Genomic DNA, 21,372 nt, shown 5'->3' with positions numbered 1-21,372 from the left:
CACCTCGTACACACGCGGCTCCGCTCCGTACGCCTCGTACACACGCGGCTCCGCTCCGTACGCCTCGTACACACGCGGCTCCGCTCCGTACGCCTCGTACACACGCGGCTCCGCTCCGTACACCTCGTACACACGCGGCTCCGCTCCGTACACAGGCGGCTCCGCTTCGTACACACACGGCTCCGCTCCGTACACCTCGTACACACGCGGCTCGGCTCCGTACGCCTCGTACACACGCGGCTCGACTTCGTACACCTCGTACACGCGCGGCTCCGCTCCGTACACCTCGTACACGCGCGGCTCCGCTCCGTACGCCTCGTACACACGCGGCTCCGCTCCGTACGCCTCGTACACACGCGGCTCCGCTCCGTACACACGCGGATCCGCTCCGTACACCCGTAAACGCGCGGCTCCGCTCCGTACACCTCGTACACATGGCTCCGCTCCGTACACCTCGTACACACGAGGCTCCGCTCCGTACACCTCGTACATACGTGGCTCTGTTCCGTACACCTCGTACACACACGGATCGGCTCCGTGCGCCTCGTAGACACGCGGCTCCGCTCCGTACACCTCGTACACACACGGCTCGGCTCCGTACACCTCGTACACACACGGCTCGGCTCCGTACACCTCGTACACACGCGGCTCCGCTCCGTACACCTCGTACACATGCGGCTCCGCTCCGTACACCTCGTAAACACACGCGGCTCTGCTCCGTACCCCTCATATACACGCGTCTCTGCTCCGTACGCCTCGTACACACGCGGCTCCGCTCCGTACACCTCGTACACACACGGCTCGGCTCCGTACACCTCGTACACACGCGGCTCGGCTCCGTACACCTCGTACACACGCGGCTCCGCTCCGTACACCTCGTACACATGCGGCTCCGCTCCGTACACCTCGTAAACTCACGCGGCTCTGCTCCGTACCCCTCGTACACACGCGGCTCGGCTCCGTACGCCTCGTACACACGCGGCTCTGCTCCGTACGCCTCGTACACGCGCGGCTCTGCTCCGTACGCCTCGTACACGCGCGGCTCTTCTCCGTACACCTCGTACACATGCGGCTCCGCTCCGTACACCTCGTACACACACGCGGCTCTGCTCCGTACCCCTCATATACACGCGTCTCTGCTCCGTACGCCTCGTACACACGCGGCTCTGCTCCGTACACCTCGTACACGTGCGGCTCCGCTCCGTACACCTCGTACACGTGCGGCTCCGCTCCGTACCCCTCGTACACGTGCGGCTCCGCTCCGTACACCTCGTACACACGCGGCTCCGCTCCGTACACCTCGTACACACGCGGCTCCGCTCCGTACACCTCGTACACGCGCGGCTCTGCTCCGTACACCTCGTACACTCGCGCGGCTCTGCTCCGTACACCTCGTACACACGCGGCTCTGCTCCGTACACCTCGTACACACGCGGCTCTGCTCCGTACACCTCGTACACACGCGGCTCTGCTCCGTACACCTCGTACACACGCGGCTCTGCTCCGTACACCTCGTACACACACGGCTCTGCTCCGTACGCCTCGTACACACACGGCTCCGCTCCGTACGCCTCGTACACACACGGCTCTGCTCCGTACTCCTCGTACACGCACGGCTCCGCTCCGTACACCTCGTACACACACGGCTCTGCTCCGTACACCTCGTACACACACGGCTCTGCTCCGTACACCTCGTACACACGCGGCTCTGCTCCGTACACCTCGTACACACACGGCTCTGCTCCGTACACCTCGTACACACACGGCTCTGCTACATCCACACTGTAAACCCCTCCTGACCCCACACATAAACTTCAGCTCATCCAGCACCATGACAACCAGCACAGCAGAGTCCTGCATCCACTGAGGCCCCTGATCATGTGACCCCTGACTCCTCCCCTCCTGTGACCTCATCACAGCTCCTGTGCGCACAGAGTAGCCATATATGTGGTGGCGGCTCTGCAGGTGGAGGTATGTGGAGACCCCCATTACTGGGCGTAGGGGGCATTAACCCCTTCAGCACCGAGACTCTTTTGGGGTCTTGTGTTGCCCCTTTATAAGAATCATAAGGTTTTTGTTCTGTTTCCTGTAATAGATACATACGACCCAACTATGGAGACAGGAAGGGAGGAAACGTATTGTTCTCATAGTACAGGACCCCTTTACTGGCCCCACAGTGTAATGCCCCCATTATGCCCCTTATGCAGGATGTATGATGCCCCCACACCATGTAATGCCCCCATTATGCCCCTTATGCAGGATGTATGATGCCCCCACACAGTGTAATGCCCCCATTATGCCCCTTATGCAGGATGTATGATGCCCCCACACAGTGTAATGCCCCCATTATGCCCCTTATGCAGGATGTATGATGCCCACACAGTGTAATGCCCCCATTATGCCCCTTATGCAGTATGTATGATGCCCCCACACAGTGTAATGCCCCCATTATGCCCCTTATGCAGTATGTATGATGCCCCCACACAGTGTAATGCCCCCATTATACCCCTTATGCAGGATGTATGATGCCTCCACACAGTGTAATGCCCCCATTATGCCCCTTATGCAGTATGTATGATGCCCCCACACAGTGTAATGACCCCATTATGCCCCTTATGCAGTATGTATGATGCCCCCACACAGTGTAATGCCCCCATTATACCCCTTATGCAGGATGTATGATGCCTCCACACAGTGTAATGCCCCCATTATGCCCCTTATGCAGGATGTATGATGCCCCCACACAGTGTAATGCCTCCATTATGCCCCTTATGTAGTATGTATGATGCCCCACACAGTGTAATGCCCCCATTATGCCCCTTATGCAGTATGTATGATGCCCCCCCCCACAGTGTAATGCCCCCATTATTCCCCTTATGCAGGATGTATTATGCCCCCACACAGTGTAATGCCCCCATTATGCACCTTATGCAGTATGTATGATGCCCCCACACAGTGTAATGCACCCATTATGCCCTTTATGCAGGATGTATGATGCCCCCATTATGCCCCTTATGCAGGATGTATGATGCCCCCACACAGTATAATGCCCCCATTATGCCCCTGTAATCAGGTGACTGGGTACAACGCACAGACATAGACAATGTGGGAGTAACCAATATAATTATTTATGTCCCTAATATGGGGGAATTTTGATAACTATAGCAACAGTGAATAATGCAGAACAGGGAGATTACAAGGTGATATCTACAATATCAGATATACTATGAATTCTCCGGCTCACTAACTGTAATAGCCGCCTCTAACCGTATGTTACTTTAGCTATTGACAAGGGTGATGGTCCCGACAAATATATATATTATATACAGTGGGTACGGAAATTATTCAGACCCCTTTAATTTTTTCTCTCTTTGTTTCATTGCAGCCATTTGGTAAATTCTAAAAAGTTAATTTTTTTCTCATTAAAGTCCACTCTGCACCCCATCTTGACTGAAAAAAAAAAGAAATGTAGAAATTTTTGCAAATTTATTAAAAAGAAAAACTGAAATATCACAGGGTCATAAGTATTTAAACCCTTTTCTCAGTATTGAGTAGAAGCACCCTTTTGAGCTAGTACAGCCATGAGTCTTCTTGGGAATGATGCAACAAGTTTTTCACTCCTGGATTTGGGGATCCTCTGCCATTCTTCCTGACAGATCCTCTCCAGTTCCTTCAGGTTGGATGGTGAACATTGGTGGACAGCCATTTTCAGGTCTCTCCAGAGATGCTCAATTGGGTTTAGGGCAGGGCTCTGGCTTGGCCAGTCAAGAATGATCACAGAGTTGTTCTGAAGGCACTGCTTTGTTGATTTAGCTGTGTGCTTAGGGTCATTGTCTTGTTGGAAAGTGAACCTTCGGCCAAGTCTGAGGTCCAGAGCACTCTGGAAGAGGTTTTCATCCAGGATATCTCTGCACTTTGCCATTCATGTTTCCTTCAATTGCAACCAGTCGTCCTGTCCCTGCAGCTGAAAAACACCCCCATAGCATGATGCTGCCACCACCATGTTTCACTGTTGGGATTGTATTGGGCAGGTGATGAGCAGTGCCTGGTTTTCTCCACACATACCTCTTAGAACTTTTTGGTGATAATTCTATCTTCGTCTCAGACCAGAGAATCTTATTTCTCATAGTCTGGGAGTCCTTCATGTGTTTTTGAGCAAACTCTATGCAGGCTTTCATATGTCTTACACTGAGGAGAGGATCCGTCGGGCCACTCTGCCATAAAGGCCCGACTGGTGGAGGGCTGCATTGATAGACTTTGTGGAACTTTTTCCCATCTCCCTACTGCATCTCTGGAACTCAGCACAGTGATCTTGGGGTTCTTCTTTACCTCACTCACCAAGGCTCAGTTTGGCTGGACGGCAAGGTCTAGGAAGACTTCTGGTGGTCCCAAACTTCTTCCATTTAAGGAATATGGAGGCCACTGTGCTCTTAGGAACCTTGAGTATTGCATAAATTCTTTTGTAACCTTGGCCAGGTCTGTGCCTTGTCACAATTCTGTCTCTGAGCTCCTTGGGCAGTTCCTTTGAGCTCATGATTCTCATTTGGTCTGACATGCACTGTGAGCTGTGAGGTCTTATATAGACAGGTGTGTGCCTTTCCAAATCAAGTCCTATCAGTTTAATTAAACTCAGCTGGACTCCAATGAAGGAGTAGAATCATCTCAAGGAGGATCACAAGGAAATGGACAGCATGTGACTTAAATATGATTGTCTGAGCAAAGGGTCTGAATACTTATGACCATGTGATATTTCAGTTTTTCTTTTTTAATAAATTTGCAAATATTTCTACAGTTCTGTTTTTTTTCTGTCAAGATGGGGTGCAGAGTGTACTTTAATGAGAAAAAAAATGAAGTTTTTAGAATTTACCAAATGGCTGCAATGAAACAGAGTGAAAAATTTAAAGGGGTCTGAATACTTTCTGTACCCACTGTATATATTATTTTCCCTAGCGGGGGTTTCCGGTTCTTCCCCCTAGGATGCAAGTCCTCCTGACAAAGTTTATCAAGGCTCGCTGGGCCGCCATCACTTCAACCAGCCTTGCCCTGCTTGTTGTAGTTGCCTGGACCAACCCCTGTACCATACGTCCGTGCTGGAAGTAGCAGCCTGGCTCACTTGCGCCTCCCACTCTTCACCATAGGCGTATACTCCCGAGAGGAATCTCCTCGCGGATCTTCGGTGCTTATCCAACTGTGGGCATTTCTCATTCCCGAAGTACTGGGGTCTAGTTCTCTGGCCTTGACTGGCGTAGTTGAGACTTCGGCTCTTGACCGGCGCAGGTCTGGTTCTCGGGCTTTAGCTAGCATAGACTGGATTCTGGGACTCATCTGGCACCGGCCGGGTTCTGCTGCCCGGCGCACCACAACGCGCTGCCTTGGGCGCTTTACCATGGCCTGGTTCTTCGGCTTCAGATTCCCCTGCACATATCGTGCTCGATTCTTGGCTTGGCAACAGATCTGCTCCCATTTTGGGGAGCTGGCCTTTTATGTCAAGAAACTGGGTCATCAAAGTCACCTTACCCGGTGAACCATCTAGACTCCTTCCTGAAACTCTACCTTTTCCCATTGGTTCTGGAGGGTTTTCCTTGGATGACAGATGGCAATCTTCTTATACAAATGCTGCACAACACTGAGGATTTTCGCTCTTTATGGCGCACAATCTTACACCCCTTATGCAGTATGTATGATGTCCCTCACACAGTATAATGTTCCTACAGTACTGCCATTTCTCATACAAAAGATAATATTTCCACAGTTCCACCATCCTCCCCACACACAGTATAATGTTTCCACTGTACCACCATCCCTCACACACATTATAATATTCCCACTGTACCACCATTCCCACCACACACAGTATAATGTTCCCACAGTACTAGCATTCCCCTAGCACAAAGTTTAATGTTCCCACAATACCACCATCCTTCCATGCACATTATAATGTTTCCAGGGGACTGCCATCCCCCTCTAACAGTGTAATGTTCCCACAGTACTGCCACCTCCCCACACACAGTAAAATTTTCCCACAGTACTGCCTCCTACATACACAAAATGGTACTATCTACCCCATGGCTAATTAATAAATTCTCACTTAGCCCCATTCTTGGTGCAGATGCTAATAAACCCAGGACCTATGAGATATTTACGTATTACCAAATTACCGTAGGGGTAAATAAACCCTAATTAAAGGATTAAAAGCATTAAAACATGATTTATCTTTAAAAGTGGTATATCAATTTAAAATTTCGCCATATTATCTCCACTATGACTGCAGGAAGAAAGAGCAAGAAGCAGTTAAGATTTTGGACATAGAAGTGGCCAATTTATTGGTGCCTATTGGACCTATGGTGCTAAAGCAAAGGCTTTAAAAGGTAAGTGACTCCATTTTTTATTGCATTATAACCCCAGCCCCCTGAGGAAGCCAGTCATCGAATGGACATAGAGAGTACTACTGAGGAATTGTACCGATGGACCTCAGCCAGTGAGGTCCTCACAAATCAACTGGGAGCTTAGAGTAGCTCTCAGGGGCCATAGTGACACAGGGGATGATGGGCCTTCTCATAATGGTTTGCTGAACTGTTGTGGCTTGTAACAAAAGTTATGTACTGCTACATGTAACCAGAAAGTTCCGGACTGCTTCTTCTGCATTATGCATTAATACGCTGCATTCAATCACGCAGTTAAATCTGCATGTGTTCATTGAACAATGCGGATTTACCACATCTAATACATTCTATTGTGGAAATTTCTGTTTCCAGAGACTAGTGTCTCCACAACAGAAATTAACATGCTGCGGCTCGTAAACCCGCACCACCGGTGAGTTTACGCAACGTCAAATAGAAGGACCGTGGGCATGGGATTTCTATAAATCCCATCCACTGTGCTTGTAATGTGGAATGTAGCGTTTTATACGCAGCGCAGGTGAGCTGCATCCAAAACGCTGCTATTCCTGATCGTGGGCACGTACCCTTGGACATTGTTCTTCCTCATTCATCTCCACATCATCTGGTCCAGGCTTGCAGAATCAGGAGATAGGAGTTCTCTCTCTCTCTCTCTCTATCTATCTATCTATCTATCTATCTATCTATCTATCTATCTATCTATCTATCTATCTATCTATCTATCTATCTATCTATCTATCTATATATATATATATATATATATATATATATATATATATATATAATAATTTTTTTTTTTCCTTTTGAGGTTGGGTGGCCCAATTATAGCTATTGTTGTTATGGACGTGACTTACCTAATATGGCGCAGTGAATCTGTTTTCCCTATAGTGACTGATATTTCTTGTTGATAAAACTGTAATATTTTTTTCACTTTAAACTTTTTTTTAAACAACACTGATTAGTGCGATCATACAACATACAAATCTCTGATTGCTCAGTGATGCACTGTACTACTGTAGTGCCGTGTATTATCACTGCCTGTCAGTGTAATACTAACAGCCCCATACACAAGAGATAAGTGTTTCCTGGGTGGTCATTTGGCAGACGGCTATCTCTCCCGACTCCCCCATACACACAAATATTCCAGCTTTCCTGTGGTCTGTATGAGACCGTCTCCTCCAGACTCCTCTAGCGGAGGATTATCTACAGGAAGAACAAACGGATTAGCCTCTGAAATTCAGGATGCCAGATCCTTCTCTGCCCTGACATCATCTCTCGGTAGGCCCCAAATACATTGTATAGTCGACTAAACCCCACTGAAATCAGTGCTTTAATGCAACTTTAGTCTAATGTGTATGGGGGTGTTAAAAGGTAACTTATTACTATCGAGTACTTGGGTGAGGAGGGCAATTGAGCCGAACTTTGTCAAACCTTCTTAGATGCCATGTTTCCTTTTGACAACAGTAAGTGGTTAAACTGCCAGGGTTTCTGTTGCAGCCACACTTGTGCCATCCCTGCAGTGTACATCTATGTTCCTGTGCCCAAAAGAGTTATTTTTTTTAAAACAAATGTTTAACCTGTTAAGAAATAACAATGGGCCTAATACTTTTTGCAAGTTTCTTTCTTTTTACAAGAATTGTCGGTGCCAATTTTCTTTTGAAACATTTTAATATCTGCTTTTTTTCTGGTGTATTTCTTGTAGTATAGGAAAACCTGAGGGCAGAAGTAAACCCCATAAAAAACTGTATATGGAGACTTTGGTATCAAGTAATTTCTGTCCGCGGTGTTTGTGCTAACAAAAAAGCTTTTATAAAAGCCTCAAACTTCTGTGTGTGAATCAGTCATGAGATCTAACATGGTAGAGCCCGGGAAAGACGGGAAACATTCATATAGACGGCTGGTGGTGATGTAGTCAGTGACGGACTCTGGCCAAATATGTATCTAGAGCTGTAGTAGAAATAAATATGTCATCCTCATCATGAAGTAATTATTTCTCATGTCACGTGTAATGAATATCTCCTGCAGTATTGCTAATGCTGATTCCAGTGTCGGTAAATGAGACGAGAATTCGCTTTATGGAAGAGGAGTCTATGAGAAACGCATTTAACTGGAGACTCCGAGGAAGAAACTGCTTGTTTTCTGTGACATAAAATATATAGGTTTTATTAGTAGATGTAAAGAAGAAAACTAAATACTGTAAAATAATAAATCTCCTCATATGTTTCCCCTTATTGTCTCCAGTAATTGTATTATTACACAGGATTTTTATGATGTTACATCGTCTCCTCTTCTCATTCAGGTCTCTACAATATCAGGCCCTCTCAGTGAAGATCTTCTAGATAAGAGAATTTTCTTGATTTACCCATCAAAGATGGATACAGACAGAGACAAGATGGTGGAGAGGATATTATACCTCAACCTAGAGATCCTCTTCCAGCTTACTGGAGAGGTGAGAGATTCTGATGACGTCACATTACATCATTCTTATCTATGGGAATAACAGATGGACAGAACTGGAGAGGTGAGGACTGTGGAAATGTCTGTAGTGAGATTTATTAATGAGTCTCTCCATTACCAGGATTATAAAGTAGTGAAGAAGACCTCTAGTGAGCGCTGTCAGGACCCTGTGTCTGAGGGATGGGAAAAACCCCTGAGCCCAAGCACTGGGCCTCCACCTCACCTCCTGATGCATGAGGACATCAATGACCAGAAGATCCTAGAACTCACCTACAAGATGATTGAGCTGCTGACTGGAGAGGTGACACTGCTAGGAATGCTGGGACCTTATACGGTAACGCTATGGAGGGATCGGGGGGATGACGGTATCATTGTATGTGTCAGGTTCCTATAAGGTGTCAGGATGTCGCTGTCTATTTCTCCATGGAGGAGTGGGAGTGTTTAGAAGGACACAAAGATTTGTACAAGGACGTCATGATGGAGGTTCCCCAGCCCCTCACATCACCAGGTAATAGACAGGACTAAATACACACGGCCTATAATTATCTGTATGTAAAGAATGAATTCAGTCCCTGTATGTGTTTCCTCCAGATCTATCCAGTAAGAGGACAACACCAGAGAGATGTCCCCGTCCTCTTCTTCCACAGGACTGTAAACAAGAAGATCTCAGTGTTCCTCCGGCTCATCAGGTAGATGGAGAGAAGGTGTCATGAGATCTCCCCTATGATGTGTAGATGGCTGTGAAGGTCTTGTGCTCAATTTTGTTTTAGCCATCAGTATTATATGTTTTATATTTGTGTTATGAGAACGGTGGAGATAGCAGGATTAGAGCTGATCATAGATGGGACTTCGCCATCTGTCTGTGACTTTTACAATATTTGTTTCAGGGTGAAGATCTGACCCATATTAATACTACAGAGACATATGTGAGGTCTGAAGAGTGGTGTAAAGAGGAGATTCCTACATATGACTACCCAGGTGAGTAGTAACCACTAAATGCTGAGAAGTCATAGAGTCTTCTCAGTCACCGGCTGTGGCTACTTTATCGGTGGTGTAGTCCTGTCATATCACAATCGTGTGATCACCATTTTTGCCACTAGAGCATAACATTCTCCTCCATCTGTGAAAATGTTCAAATTACTTTGTGAATTGGGAAAGCCCTTTTCCAGAGAACTTACAACCTGGAGGATCCACCTCCCCCCTGGGATTAGAAGATGCTGACTGTTACCTGCTCAGATCTGTAAACTACAAAGCCAAATTACAGTGTACGTAGAATGTGCTGACAACTTAGAAAATCACTTGAAGAAAAATATTATGATGGTCCTGTAAGAGAAAGCGGAGGGTAATGATGCTGTTGGCTTCCTAGATCCCTGATATCTTATTGGATGAATCTACCTTCTCTCCCTTCTGTGCTGCTGAATGTCCTCATATGGTCCCTACAAGACCAGGTCCAGTCTTTCTGGCCAAACTTCACTTTTATGATCGACAACATTAAATGTGCAGTGAGGGCCAAGTGTGAATTTCTGTCCAATAACAACAGAGTTTCCCTTTATCTTGACGTTTCAAACCAATTAACTTCAAACAGGATCGTGATAAACTACATAAAAACATTACACCTGTGCCATGATATATCTCTAAGCTGTGCGCGGCTGATGGCTGTAATATACATTTATTCACGCCTGCAGGAGATGTGTTAGCATGGCTCAAGCCCTGGCTTCATGGATACACTCCATGTCATAAATTCCATTATGTTTTAAATCCTAAGGAATTCAGATTACTGCACAATCTCTCCTGAAATGGGAGCACTAATACTTTCTCTACTCTTCTCGTCAGAACTCATAGTAGCTCCCATGGTCCACCATAAATGACTGCAATTCCGGTTTAGTGTTGTAGTTCTCCCCTGATACACACGTTGTTGTTGGGGATGTAACATATATTTTATTCTGTCTTTTTTTACAGATTCATTCTCTACGATAGTTTCATTGTGGTGGGATCGGCCTGACTCACTTATGTGACTCTGTAACTCCCTCCCTTGTCTTTAAAAGAAGATCTCCATTACCTCTTCCCAATGCCCGAGGGCTAAATTTAAGACACCTGAGCTCTGCACTATTATAAAAAGTTGTCTTTAAATGTCTAATATTTCTTCTTAACACTCATCTGACAGAAAATATTGTCCCTTACGATAGTTTAGATTGCCAAGAGACACCGAGCCCCAGACTCTAATTACCCCAGAGAGGTTTCACCACTAGTTACTCGTTTTTAACTGATGAAGACTGTTGAGTTTGATCATTTCAGTAGATGTGTTATTGTCTATAGTCTCAGTTTTTGACTACAGTAGTTAGCTCCCAAAATACTCTGATTTAACCCCTTCCTGCAGCCAGTTTTGTGTTAATAATCAGCCTCCATTTTCAAATCTGACGTGTGTCACTTTATGTGGTGATAACTTTGGAATTCTTCACAAAGGATAATAGGAAACAAATGGACCTTACAAATTATTTTTAAACTTCTCTTGAATTTGACAATGCCCTATGTACGGTTGTACACTACTGTCTGGTCAGATGGCAGGTTAAGAAAGGAAGGAGCGACATTTAGCTATTGTAATGCAGATCTTGGTGGAATAGTTTGCAGACACAATGTATTAGGGACACTGGTCATGGTCACCTGGCAGCTCAAAAGATGGCCACCACGAACAGGCTTGGTGCTATCTACTCCGTTTTCCAGATCCCAGGGACTGCCTTGCTTATCACCAGAGGAGATGGGACACACCATTTACAGAAGCCTTAATATAATAAAATGACAGAAAAGCAGAGCAGTAGAAATCACCATAAAGTAACTCCGTTTTGAAAATTATAACCCTCAATGAATTAACTATTGGTGCATTGAATATTTTGACTCCACAGGCTCTTTCCAGAAATTAGCACGCAGTGGATGTTGGAGAGTGAAAATTACACATGTGCCATTTTATTACCCAACACATAGTGCCCAGATTGTGCTCCAGGAGACACACACCGTAAATTAAGTGGGTTCTTCTCACTATAGTAATGCCAAATAGATGGATGCTAAATGTGGTTTGAGCACACTGTAAGGCTCAGAAGCAAAGGGGATATTTGACTTTGGGAGACCGGATTTTGCTGGATTGTTTTATGGATGAGTAGACGTTTTTATTGGTATCATTTTTGCCTACATAGCATTTTTTGATGGCTTCTTATTCCATATTTTGTAGACAGAATGAACAAACAGTTGAACACCACGCTCTACTGGTTCATCCTATGAGGTTTTCACCTTTCACTGTCATTCTGTCAATAACTTGCCATTTCTACAGTCATTTTAAGTAGAAATGTTCAAAAATATAAATTTCAAGGATATTTTATTCAAAATTATTAATTGTTTTTTTTCTGGGCAGATGACTGTACCAGGAGATCAGAGGGACAGGAGATTTTTAAATCGGATGATCTTGAGATCCCACAGGATACAATTGAAGTGAATGCCATTTCTCCAGATATCACATCTTCCCTTCAAAGCAAAGATCTATCATCTAAGCCTATGGAACAGGTCCTGTCTTCTGATTCATTACCGACTATGAAGGAAAATAAAAATAAAAAAATAAGCATTGAAAAACGAACTGCTCCTAAAGGAAAGAAGCCATTTTCACGTTCAGAAAATGGAAATAGTTTTACCCTCGAAAAGTCTATTCTTAAACATCAAAAAATACACACAGCAGACAATAAATTGTTTTGTTCCAAATGTGGCAGAAGTTTTAACCAGAAATCAGTTTTTGTTAAGCACCAGAGAACTCACACAGGGGAGAAGCCTTTTTCATGTTCAGAATGTGGGAAATGTTTTAACCGGAAATCAGATTTTGTTAGACACCAGAGAACTCACACTAAGGAGAAGCCTTTTTCCTGTTCAGAATGTGGGAAATGTTTCAACCGGAAAGCACATCTTAATATCCACCAGAGAACCCACACAGGGGAGAAGCCTTTTTCATGTTCAGAATGTGGCAAATGTTTTAACCAGAAATCAGATTTGATTAAGCACCAGAGAACCCACACAGGGGAGAAACCTTTTTCATGTTCAGAATGTGGGAAATGTTTTAACCAGAAAGCAGATTTGCGTAAGCACCAGAGAACCCACTCAGGGGAGAAGCCTTTTTCATGTCCAGAATGTGGGAAATGTTTTAACCAGAAATCCTCTTTGGTTATTCACAGGAGAACCCACACAGGGGAGAAGCCTTTTTCATGTTCAGAATGTAGGAAATGTTTTACAGAGAAATCAACTCTTGTTACACATCAGAGAACTCACACAGGGGAGAAGCCTTTTTCATGTTCAGAATGTGGGAAATGTTTTAACCATAAATCAGATCTTGTTAGACACCAGAGAACCCACACAGGGGAGAAGCCTTTTTCCTATTCTTTTTTTTAATGCAATAAATTTTTGAGATTTTTTAATTAGTTTTTTTTTTTTTTTTACAAAACAAGAAACCAGTACATACAATAATAAAATAACATACCATAGGGATCACATACATGCATTTCTCCTATATATCCTTTCAGCTTGCCCATTACCGTCTGATAACTTGCAGTTACTATATCTTACAATTAACATTCCACATTCTTGAAATCTCTTATATAACCATAATATTGTAATAAACATTATAATCCTATACACATATAGATGTGCTATATTACTGTTAAATATGAATTGTGGAGATTCATTTTTTAATCTGAATTCTATATAGATCAGCCTCGAGCTAGGTTTTGCTGACAAGACATTCAGCCTATTCTTGTCTTTTTAGCTCAGTGTAAGCTAGTGCCATAAGCAGAAGAACAGGTGCTGTGAGGGACCTATACAACCCATACAGGGAGGGGGTCTCGGGGTCTCTTTTTCCATTCTACATTACACGATCAGTCCTAGGATCTAAGAGCTGAAGAGACAGCTGACATGTAGGCCCTGACACACGTGCTGGACACAGACGCAAGCTACCATTCAGGATCCCAGGAAAAGATGGGTGAATCTCAACTAATAAGCTAATTATGGACAAATGGACAATCACTTTGCAACTATTTCACCTATTTTATGTAACTGCTGGAATTATTCTTTTTAATGGACAACTCAAGAATAAATAATATATTCTTTGAACAATCGCATCTGATAAACAGTCCTATCTATATATAAATATACGAAAATAAGTATATTTAACATTTTAGCGAGTCCCCAGTCCTGATTTTTTGTGTGCTTTCAAGTGGCTTCCTTCTTGAACAAGGTGGGGGAGAGGAGGAAAGCTTTTGCTGAACACCTGTTGTCCAAGTGTCGGGAAATCCACTAACTTTGTCACAAGAATCAGAAAGAACCTACAGATGATTGAGGACTGATATATTCTCAAGATGGATTGACAGGCACCAGAAGAACTACAAGGATCAGAAGTACACTGATGACCAAACCCCAGTGTAAAGGAGAATCTGAGAAATCTGAAGTTAAGGAAAAATATGGATATTATTTCTTCTTTTCTAAGCAAAGTAAACTAAAATTAAAGGCTACTGACGAGACTGACTTAGACGTTTTGTGGCTTAGTTTATGCGCAGAATGTGAAATGGAGAATTTAAAATTAGATTCTAAGCTGGTGTCCTTTTATAGAGACAAAGAGAAGTTGAAAAATATTTTACAATTGGTTGACATTTCACAAACTTGTGTCAGAAAAGTCTAAGCATGACTGTAATAGTGTAAAGGATACTAATGATGTTACTGATTCTGACTGTAATGTGGAAATTGAACAGGATAACAGCTACTGAAGGTGACCGTCTGGTGACAAAGAGACTGACATGGGAACGGACAAAAGAGAAACTGACATATTAAGTGATGTAGGAGGAGACATGATAATTGACTCAAGTGATGTAGGAGGAGCTTATGTACAAAGACGATTAAAAATAGAAGAAATCTTAAAAGCTACACAGGCCCAATTCCAAATTAAAGTTAGGAAAAATGTGTTAAAATTATAAAAAATCATGCCAAAAATCCATGTCTGTACAAGGTGGGCCATTTATATGGATACACCTAAATAAAATGGGAATGGTTGGTGATATTAACTTCCTGTTTGTGGCATATTAGTATAAGGGAGGGGGAAAACTTTTCCATATGGGTGGTGACCATGGTGGCCATTTTGAAGTCGGCCATTTTGGATCCAACTTTATTTTTTTCAATGGGAAGAGAGTCATGTGACACATCAAACTTATTGAGAATTTCATAAGAAAAACAATGGTGAGCTTGGTTTTAACGTAACTTTATTCTTTCATGAGTTATTTACAAGTTTCTCTTTGTTTACAGCCATTGACATGTCACAGAGGTTAACACTTGAGGAGTGGATAGAAATTGTGTTGATGTCTGGTGAACGCAGTACTCGGGTCATTGCAGCAGATTTCAATGCAAGACACCCTACGAGACCACCCATCTCCCATTCTACAGTTAGCAAATTCTTGCCAAATTTCGTAAAACAGGTTCAGTGAACATCCCTTCAGCGGATATTAGCTACTCACAAATGGCACCCTTGCAAAATCCAGCTGCTGCAGCATCTCAACGAGAAACCAAGCAATGTGAACTGAGGTCTAAGATGGTACACATGCAAGAAATAGGAGCATGTTCACACTAGCAAAAAGATGCAAAACCTACAAAAGACAAAAAATATATCTCATACCCTACCATCATTATATATAAATGTAAAGCAAAGTTGCATATGAAATATAGGGTACTTAGTGAACTATTTTTGATCAAAAAAAGTATACAAGCCATCCCACCAGCGACAAGGTGACCCTAAATTGGGACGGTCCTACACTGTCTATATTAAAAACCTTACTGTATATCAAAGTTGAAGTAATGCATATAAAAGGGTAGACAAATAGAACCGGGTCCCAATATCAGACCACCTAAGCCCGTGGTAAGCTACACACATACCAACCAGCTCAACAAGGGGGATGCCACACCCTCAATTTGCACAGAATGCAAACAAGACAAAAAAACAAGCAATGTGAACTGAGGTCTAAGATGGTACACATGCAAGAAATAGGAGCATGTTCACACTAGCAAAAAGAAGCAAAACCTACAAAAGACAAAAAATATCTCATACCCTACCATCATTATATATAAATGTAAAGCAAAGTTGCATATGACATATAGGGTACTTAGTGAACTATTTTTGATCAAAAAAAGTATACAAGCCGGTTTTTAATATAGACAGTGTAGGAACCGTCCCAATTTGGGGTCACCTTGTCGCTGGTGGGACGGCTTGTATACTTTTTTTGATCAAAAATAGTTCACTAAGTACCCTATATGTCATATGCAACTTTGCTTTACATTTATATATAATAATGGTAGGTTCTGAGATATTTTTTGTCTTTTGTAGGTTTTGCTTCTATTTGTACATAAATATCTGAATACTTCCTGACTGCTTATTTTTTCCCCTATTGGGACATGAATAGAAAAAGAATATATCTAAGAAGGGGCAATTGTGTGGACTGAGACAATTATTATTTGCTGACACTTTGGATATAATGATAAAAACTCCCGGTTTATTGCAATGCAATGGACAAACGGCATAGTATTTCTGAAGCTTTAGTGTAGCACATTTTAGGTCATTTTGTCGAGGAGGCCCCATATCTAGTACCGAAAATTGAAGCTTCCACTTGGTTCCTTCCATAAGTAGATGCCCTGAAATTACACAATATTTGCAAGTACCCCATCCATGAAACTACTTTAGCTCCATTCTAGCGTTAAGCAGGTCTGCGTATACCTGGAGGGAAGCAGATCGTTTATGTTGTTTGTGAAGGAGATCAATCCGCTCAAGCAAATGGGCACTTTAGCTGCTCTCTCTTTTTAGCCTGGATCCATGTTTTATTAGTATCCCTGAGAACGCATTTGAGTGCTTCCCACTGAAATAGTAAGCCAGTTTCATCATACTCATATTTGTGAAGGAGTCTATAGTCTCAAGAAGGTCTGAGCACAGAGTGAGTCCTTCAGCAGTTTATCATTTTAGTTCCAACATTTGAAGCCTTGGTGGAGTCCGGCATAGTCAGATTACAATATACAGGAGCATGATCTGACCATACAGCAGTTCTTATCTGAGATGTAGGTTGCCAAGTAAGTGATGGCTAATTAAGAAAAGGACTATATGGCTATGCATATTGAGTATAGGAGAATAATACGCATAATCCTTTACATCTGGATGTAGTATCCTCCATACATCGACCGGTTGGAAAGACCGAAGCACGTTTAGCAAAGCTTATGGGTGATTTAGATTGGTGACTCTGGTGACTGGTCCAGGGACGCGTCTAAAGGATCCAAGACAAAATTAAAGTCACCTTCAATGATGATAAGGTCCTCCACAAAATGTTTTAGTTTGTTTAAGTATTGAGGGCATGTCTTAATTAAGTCACAATTAGGGAGATAGAAGTTTGCCAAAGTCGAAATTTTGGAATAGATCGAGATCTTAAAGGCATACCTCCTCTCCGTGTCAGACAGTGTTTCTACATTAGAACGTGGCAGTGATCTGTGGTGGCCTATACTCAGCACCTTAGACTTTGAAACAGCATTTGTACTGTGATGCCAAGATGAATAATATCTGTTAGTAAAGTGAGGTATATGATCGACTCTAAAGTGGGTCTCCTGAAGAAATGGAAAATGTACATGAGCTCCTTTCTGTCGAACACCAAGGGTATGTGCACACGATGCAGATTTGAAGCAGAAATTTCCTGAGTGTTTTTGCCTCTCCCTGGCAGAAAAAAACGCATGCGGATTTACATGCGTTTTTGACGCGTTTTTACATGCATTTTTTAAAGCGGTTTTTGAGCATCAATGAATGATTTTTGGAGCTAAATAAAGTATCTGATGGGACATTTCTTAAGCCCTTGGATTACCATAGAACTGGGTGAGTATATTGATTTATTTAAATGATTAAAGAATGGGTCTGTTGGATTTCAAATAAAGTGTTTACACTGTGTCTGTGTGATTTCTTTACTTTGGTCATGAAAAGGTCTGATTGACACCTTGACATCACCAAACAAAAGAGCTGGGAGTCAGCTAGTCCCATTCACCCAATATTCATTGGCATTTCTATTCAAGTAATTTATGCGACTGCTGTGAGCTGTGTTTTTTGGTCTGGGAAGGTGCTATTAGGCAAACATTTTCCCTGGCCATAATTAACATCTCCAGCTTGTTCTTTAGCCACTACATCCCCCGATCAGCACTCAGCAGTGCTTTGGACACAACTTATTTATGTTGCGTCCAAAATGCGGTGTTCTAATGCACTTTTGTTGTCGGTACGTGTGAATCCACTGCTGATAATGACAGTTTAATCTGCACTGGAGACATGCTGCGGGTGAGTTTGGGGACGTGGCCATGGTCAGGAGCCGCTGCAGGTTTGACCCTGCGTGTTTATACAGCGTCAAACCCGCAGCGTTCAGATGTTACAGCATAGTGGATGGGATCTCTAGAAATCCCATGTCTGCTATGCGTGCATCAGAGGCTGCGAATCACCCGTGGACACTGACATGCGGCGCGTCTTTCAGGACCGCAGCATGTCAAATTCTCTTGTGGAGTCGCTAGTCTCCACAACAGAAATTTGACCACTAGAAAGTATTGAATGCGGTAAATCTGCATGGTTCAGTGAACACATGTGGATTTACCTGCGTTCAATAGAATGCAACGTTTTGGACGTAGAAAAAATTTGCGTCCAAAGAGCTGCTACGTCTGAATTATGTGCACAGAGCTGAAAATGAAAAAAAAAAAAATGGTGTGGGCTCCCACGTCATTTTTATAACCAGCAGAGGGAAAGCCGACCGCTGGGGGCTGATATTAGTAGCCAGGGAAGGGGCCATTAGCCAACAATGTTCCATAGCTATTAATATCACACCACAGCTGTTTGTTTAGCCTTTACTGGCTAGATTACAGGGGGACCCCAGAAAAAAATTGATGTGGGGTCCCCCTATAAAATCTAGCCAGCAAAGGCTAAATTAGACAGCTGCGGGCTGATATTAATAGTCATGGAAGGGGCCATGAATACTAACCCCCTCCGCAGCTATTAATATCACCCCTCAGCAATTCCAGAAATGGCGCATCCATAAGATGTGCCAAATCTGGTGCTTAGCCTAGCTCTTCCACACTGCCCTGTAGCGGTGGCAGGGGGTAATGGGGTTGGGGTTCACATCAGCCTTGTATTGGCAGCTTGGTTATTGGGTATTGGTTAAATGGTAGCCATTTTTTCAATAAAAGACAGTGCCAGAATAAAGTATTTTAATGAAATAAAACAAACACGGTTCTACAATTTTTTTTATTACCCACCTCCGCAAAGCCCTCTATCTCCTGAAAAAAACGTAAAAAAAAAAACCAAAACAATATTCCTCACCTGTCCGCCGTCAACAACGTAGTCCATGATCAGCGGCGACTGTCCCACGACGATCCGGATCATTTCTACAGCTGTGACATCAGAAATCATTGATGTCACAGCTGTAGAATACAGCACTCTATACTGACAGGAGTGTAAAATCACCCCCTGTCAGTATACAGTGCTGCAGGCGGTCACTGGGGTTCATCAGCTGAAGATCAGCTGATGAGCCCCGGTGAGCTAGAGAAGGTGGGAACATTCAAGCATCAGATGATCGGTCGGGAGACCGATCAGCTGATTACCGGCTTTAGCAATCAGCTGATGGTCACCTAAAACTCTATTTCGATATATCTTACTAGCTATTGAGCCCGTTCTACGCCCGAGTGGCGAGCATTTTTATTGGTATATGGTCTCCCATCCTGGTATTTGTGCTTCCCCCATCCTGGTATTTGTGCTGCCCCCATCCTGCTCCCCCATCCTGTTATGTGCTCCCCTCATCCCTATCCTGGTATGCATGGCACGCCTCATCCCTATCCTGGTATGCAAGGCACCCCTCACCCCCATCCTGGTATGCATGGCACCCCTTACCCCCTGTAAAATAATACTCTTTTCTGTACTATTTATTTTCTACTGAGGACTTCTCAAAGTATCAATATCACGATATTCTTATAAAAAAATGTATCGATTTATTCTTGGATTGTCCATTAAAAAGAATCAGATTGCAGCAGGTACATACAATAATTAGTTGTAAAGTAATTGTCCATTTGTCCATAATTAGCTTAATTGTTGAGATTCACCCATCTTTCCTTGGATCCTGGCTGGTAAATCATGTCTTTGTCCAGCATGTGTCCAGGCCTACATGTCATCAGCTTCTCAGCATGAAGATTCTTCTTGTGGGGTGGGAAGAGCAAGAGAGCCCCCCCTTTCTGTACCATGGGCTTTTATAGCCAGTCATATGGACACCTGTTCTACATATGGTAGTGAACCAAAAATACACACACAAATAGCGCATGTCAACTAGACACGATGGCTGAGGCATAGAACTCAGATTTAAGAAAAATGATTATCGATTATTAATTATTTAACATTCCCCCCTTTTTGAGGATAAAAAGGACTGAAAAATCCTCAAAAGAAGACAGGTTTATCATTAGGATAACAATCATTTTTTTCCTTTCCTTCTTCCTTGGCAATATCATTAAATTTCCATAATAATAATAATAATAGTAATAATCTCATCATCGGATTGTTGTTATATAATGATGTGAATTCATGTTATGGTAAGCCGTGACTAATATTCATTTAATATGTATAATTATACTTCCCTATATCTAAATTGAAGCAATCACGGGTCCAATCGTCATCATCTGATGTCATCGGGTCGTCGTCTCGTCTTCTTCTTGGTTCTTTTATAACACAGTCTTTAGATGAAAACTCCTTTGAAATAAATGATAGCGTGTAGATATTGTACAGTCCATAATTGTGTTCGTTATTGTTCAGTCCATAAACTGTTCTCTTTATTAGAAAGATCATGTGTGTCAACTGATAAGAAAACAAAGTCCATGGATGAAATGTAGTTTTAATATCTGTGCGATGTCACCTGGACTTACGTTGGATATTCTGGAATCCTCCGTGTCGTCCGCACTGGTCTCGTGTCACTTTTGGAAGAGATGTGACGTCTTTGGTCAGTAAAGCAAGGGTTAACTTGACACTTCCCTGCTTTATATAGCACCATAACCAGTACTCAGTCCTTTATGTACAGGACACATATGTCAGGTATTACCTGCTCACCAGCTGTCATTGAAGCGTTGCAGGTGATAAGAAACCCCTGGAACGTGATGAAACTTGAGCACAACACAGTTCATATAGGATCATCGTCCTCTGCCGTCCCGGTGATCAGTGGTGTGAATTGTATCTGACACAGTCTATTATCACTCAGCATTCACACCTGTTACCTCCTGAGACGTCCGGATATCAGTTGCTTCTTCTTGTAACTTTTGAGAGTCTCTTTGATTTATAAATATTAAAAGTCTTTATTAAGATAGAATTCATAATTGCGATGTCTTGATTGAAGTCTTCATTCCCTAATCTGATACCAAATCTGGCAATTTTTCCTAACCTATAATATCACAGCGTACCATAGCAATCAAT

The 21,372-nt window shown here is 43.2% G+C and overlaps 1 protein-coding gene across 2 annotated transcripts; it reads left to right on the top strand.

The window, feature by feature from the left end:
* The first annotated feature begins 1,884 nt into the window (after nucleotides 1-1,884).
* LOC141176049 (uncharacterized) lies at nucleotides 1,885-13,318 on the top strand. Of its 2 annotated transcripts, none has more exons than XM_073660028.1 (8): nucleotides 1,885-1,971; nucleotides 6,272-6,368; nucleotides 8,698-8,847; nucleotides 8,977-9,156; nucleotides 9,240-9,363; nucleotides 9,447-9,544; nucleotides 9,743-9,833; nucleotides 12,259-13,318. In XM_073660028.1, exons 3-8 carry the CDS (start codon nucleotides 8,770-8,772, stop codon nucleotides 13,275-13,277), a joined length of 1,590 nt encoding a protein of 529 aa, XP_073516129.1. In that variant the 5' UTR covers nucleotides 1,885-1,971; nucleotides 6,272-6,368; nucleotides 8,698-8,769; the 3' UTR covers nucleotides 13,278-13,318. The 2 variants fall into 2 exon arrangements, with proteins under 2 accessions (XP_073516129.1, XP_073516130.1); XM_073660029.1 differs by having other exon boundaries at nucleotides 8,977-9,189; nucleotides 9,285-9,363.
* The last annotated feature ends 8,054 nt before the right edge of the window (nucleotides 13,319-21,372 follow it).

Source organism: Phyllobates terribilis, unplaced genomic scaffold, assembly GCF_046119375.1.
Source record: "Phyllobates terribilis strain yellow unplaced genomic scaffold, ASM4611937v1 Scaffold_17__1_contigs__length_24005725, whole genome shotgun sequence".
Classification (NCBI taxonomy): Eukaryota; Metazoa; Chordata; class Amphibia; order Anura; family Dendrobatidae; genus Phyllobates; species Phyllobates terribilis.
The sequence above is the reverse complement of the archived record's forward strand: the minus strand, read 5'-3'. Positions and strand labels throughout refer to the sequence as shown.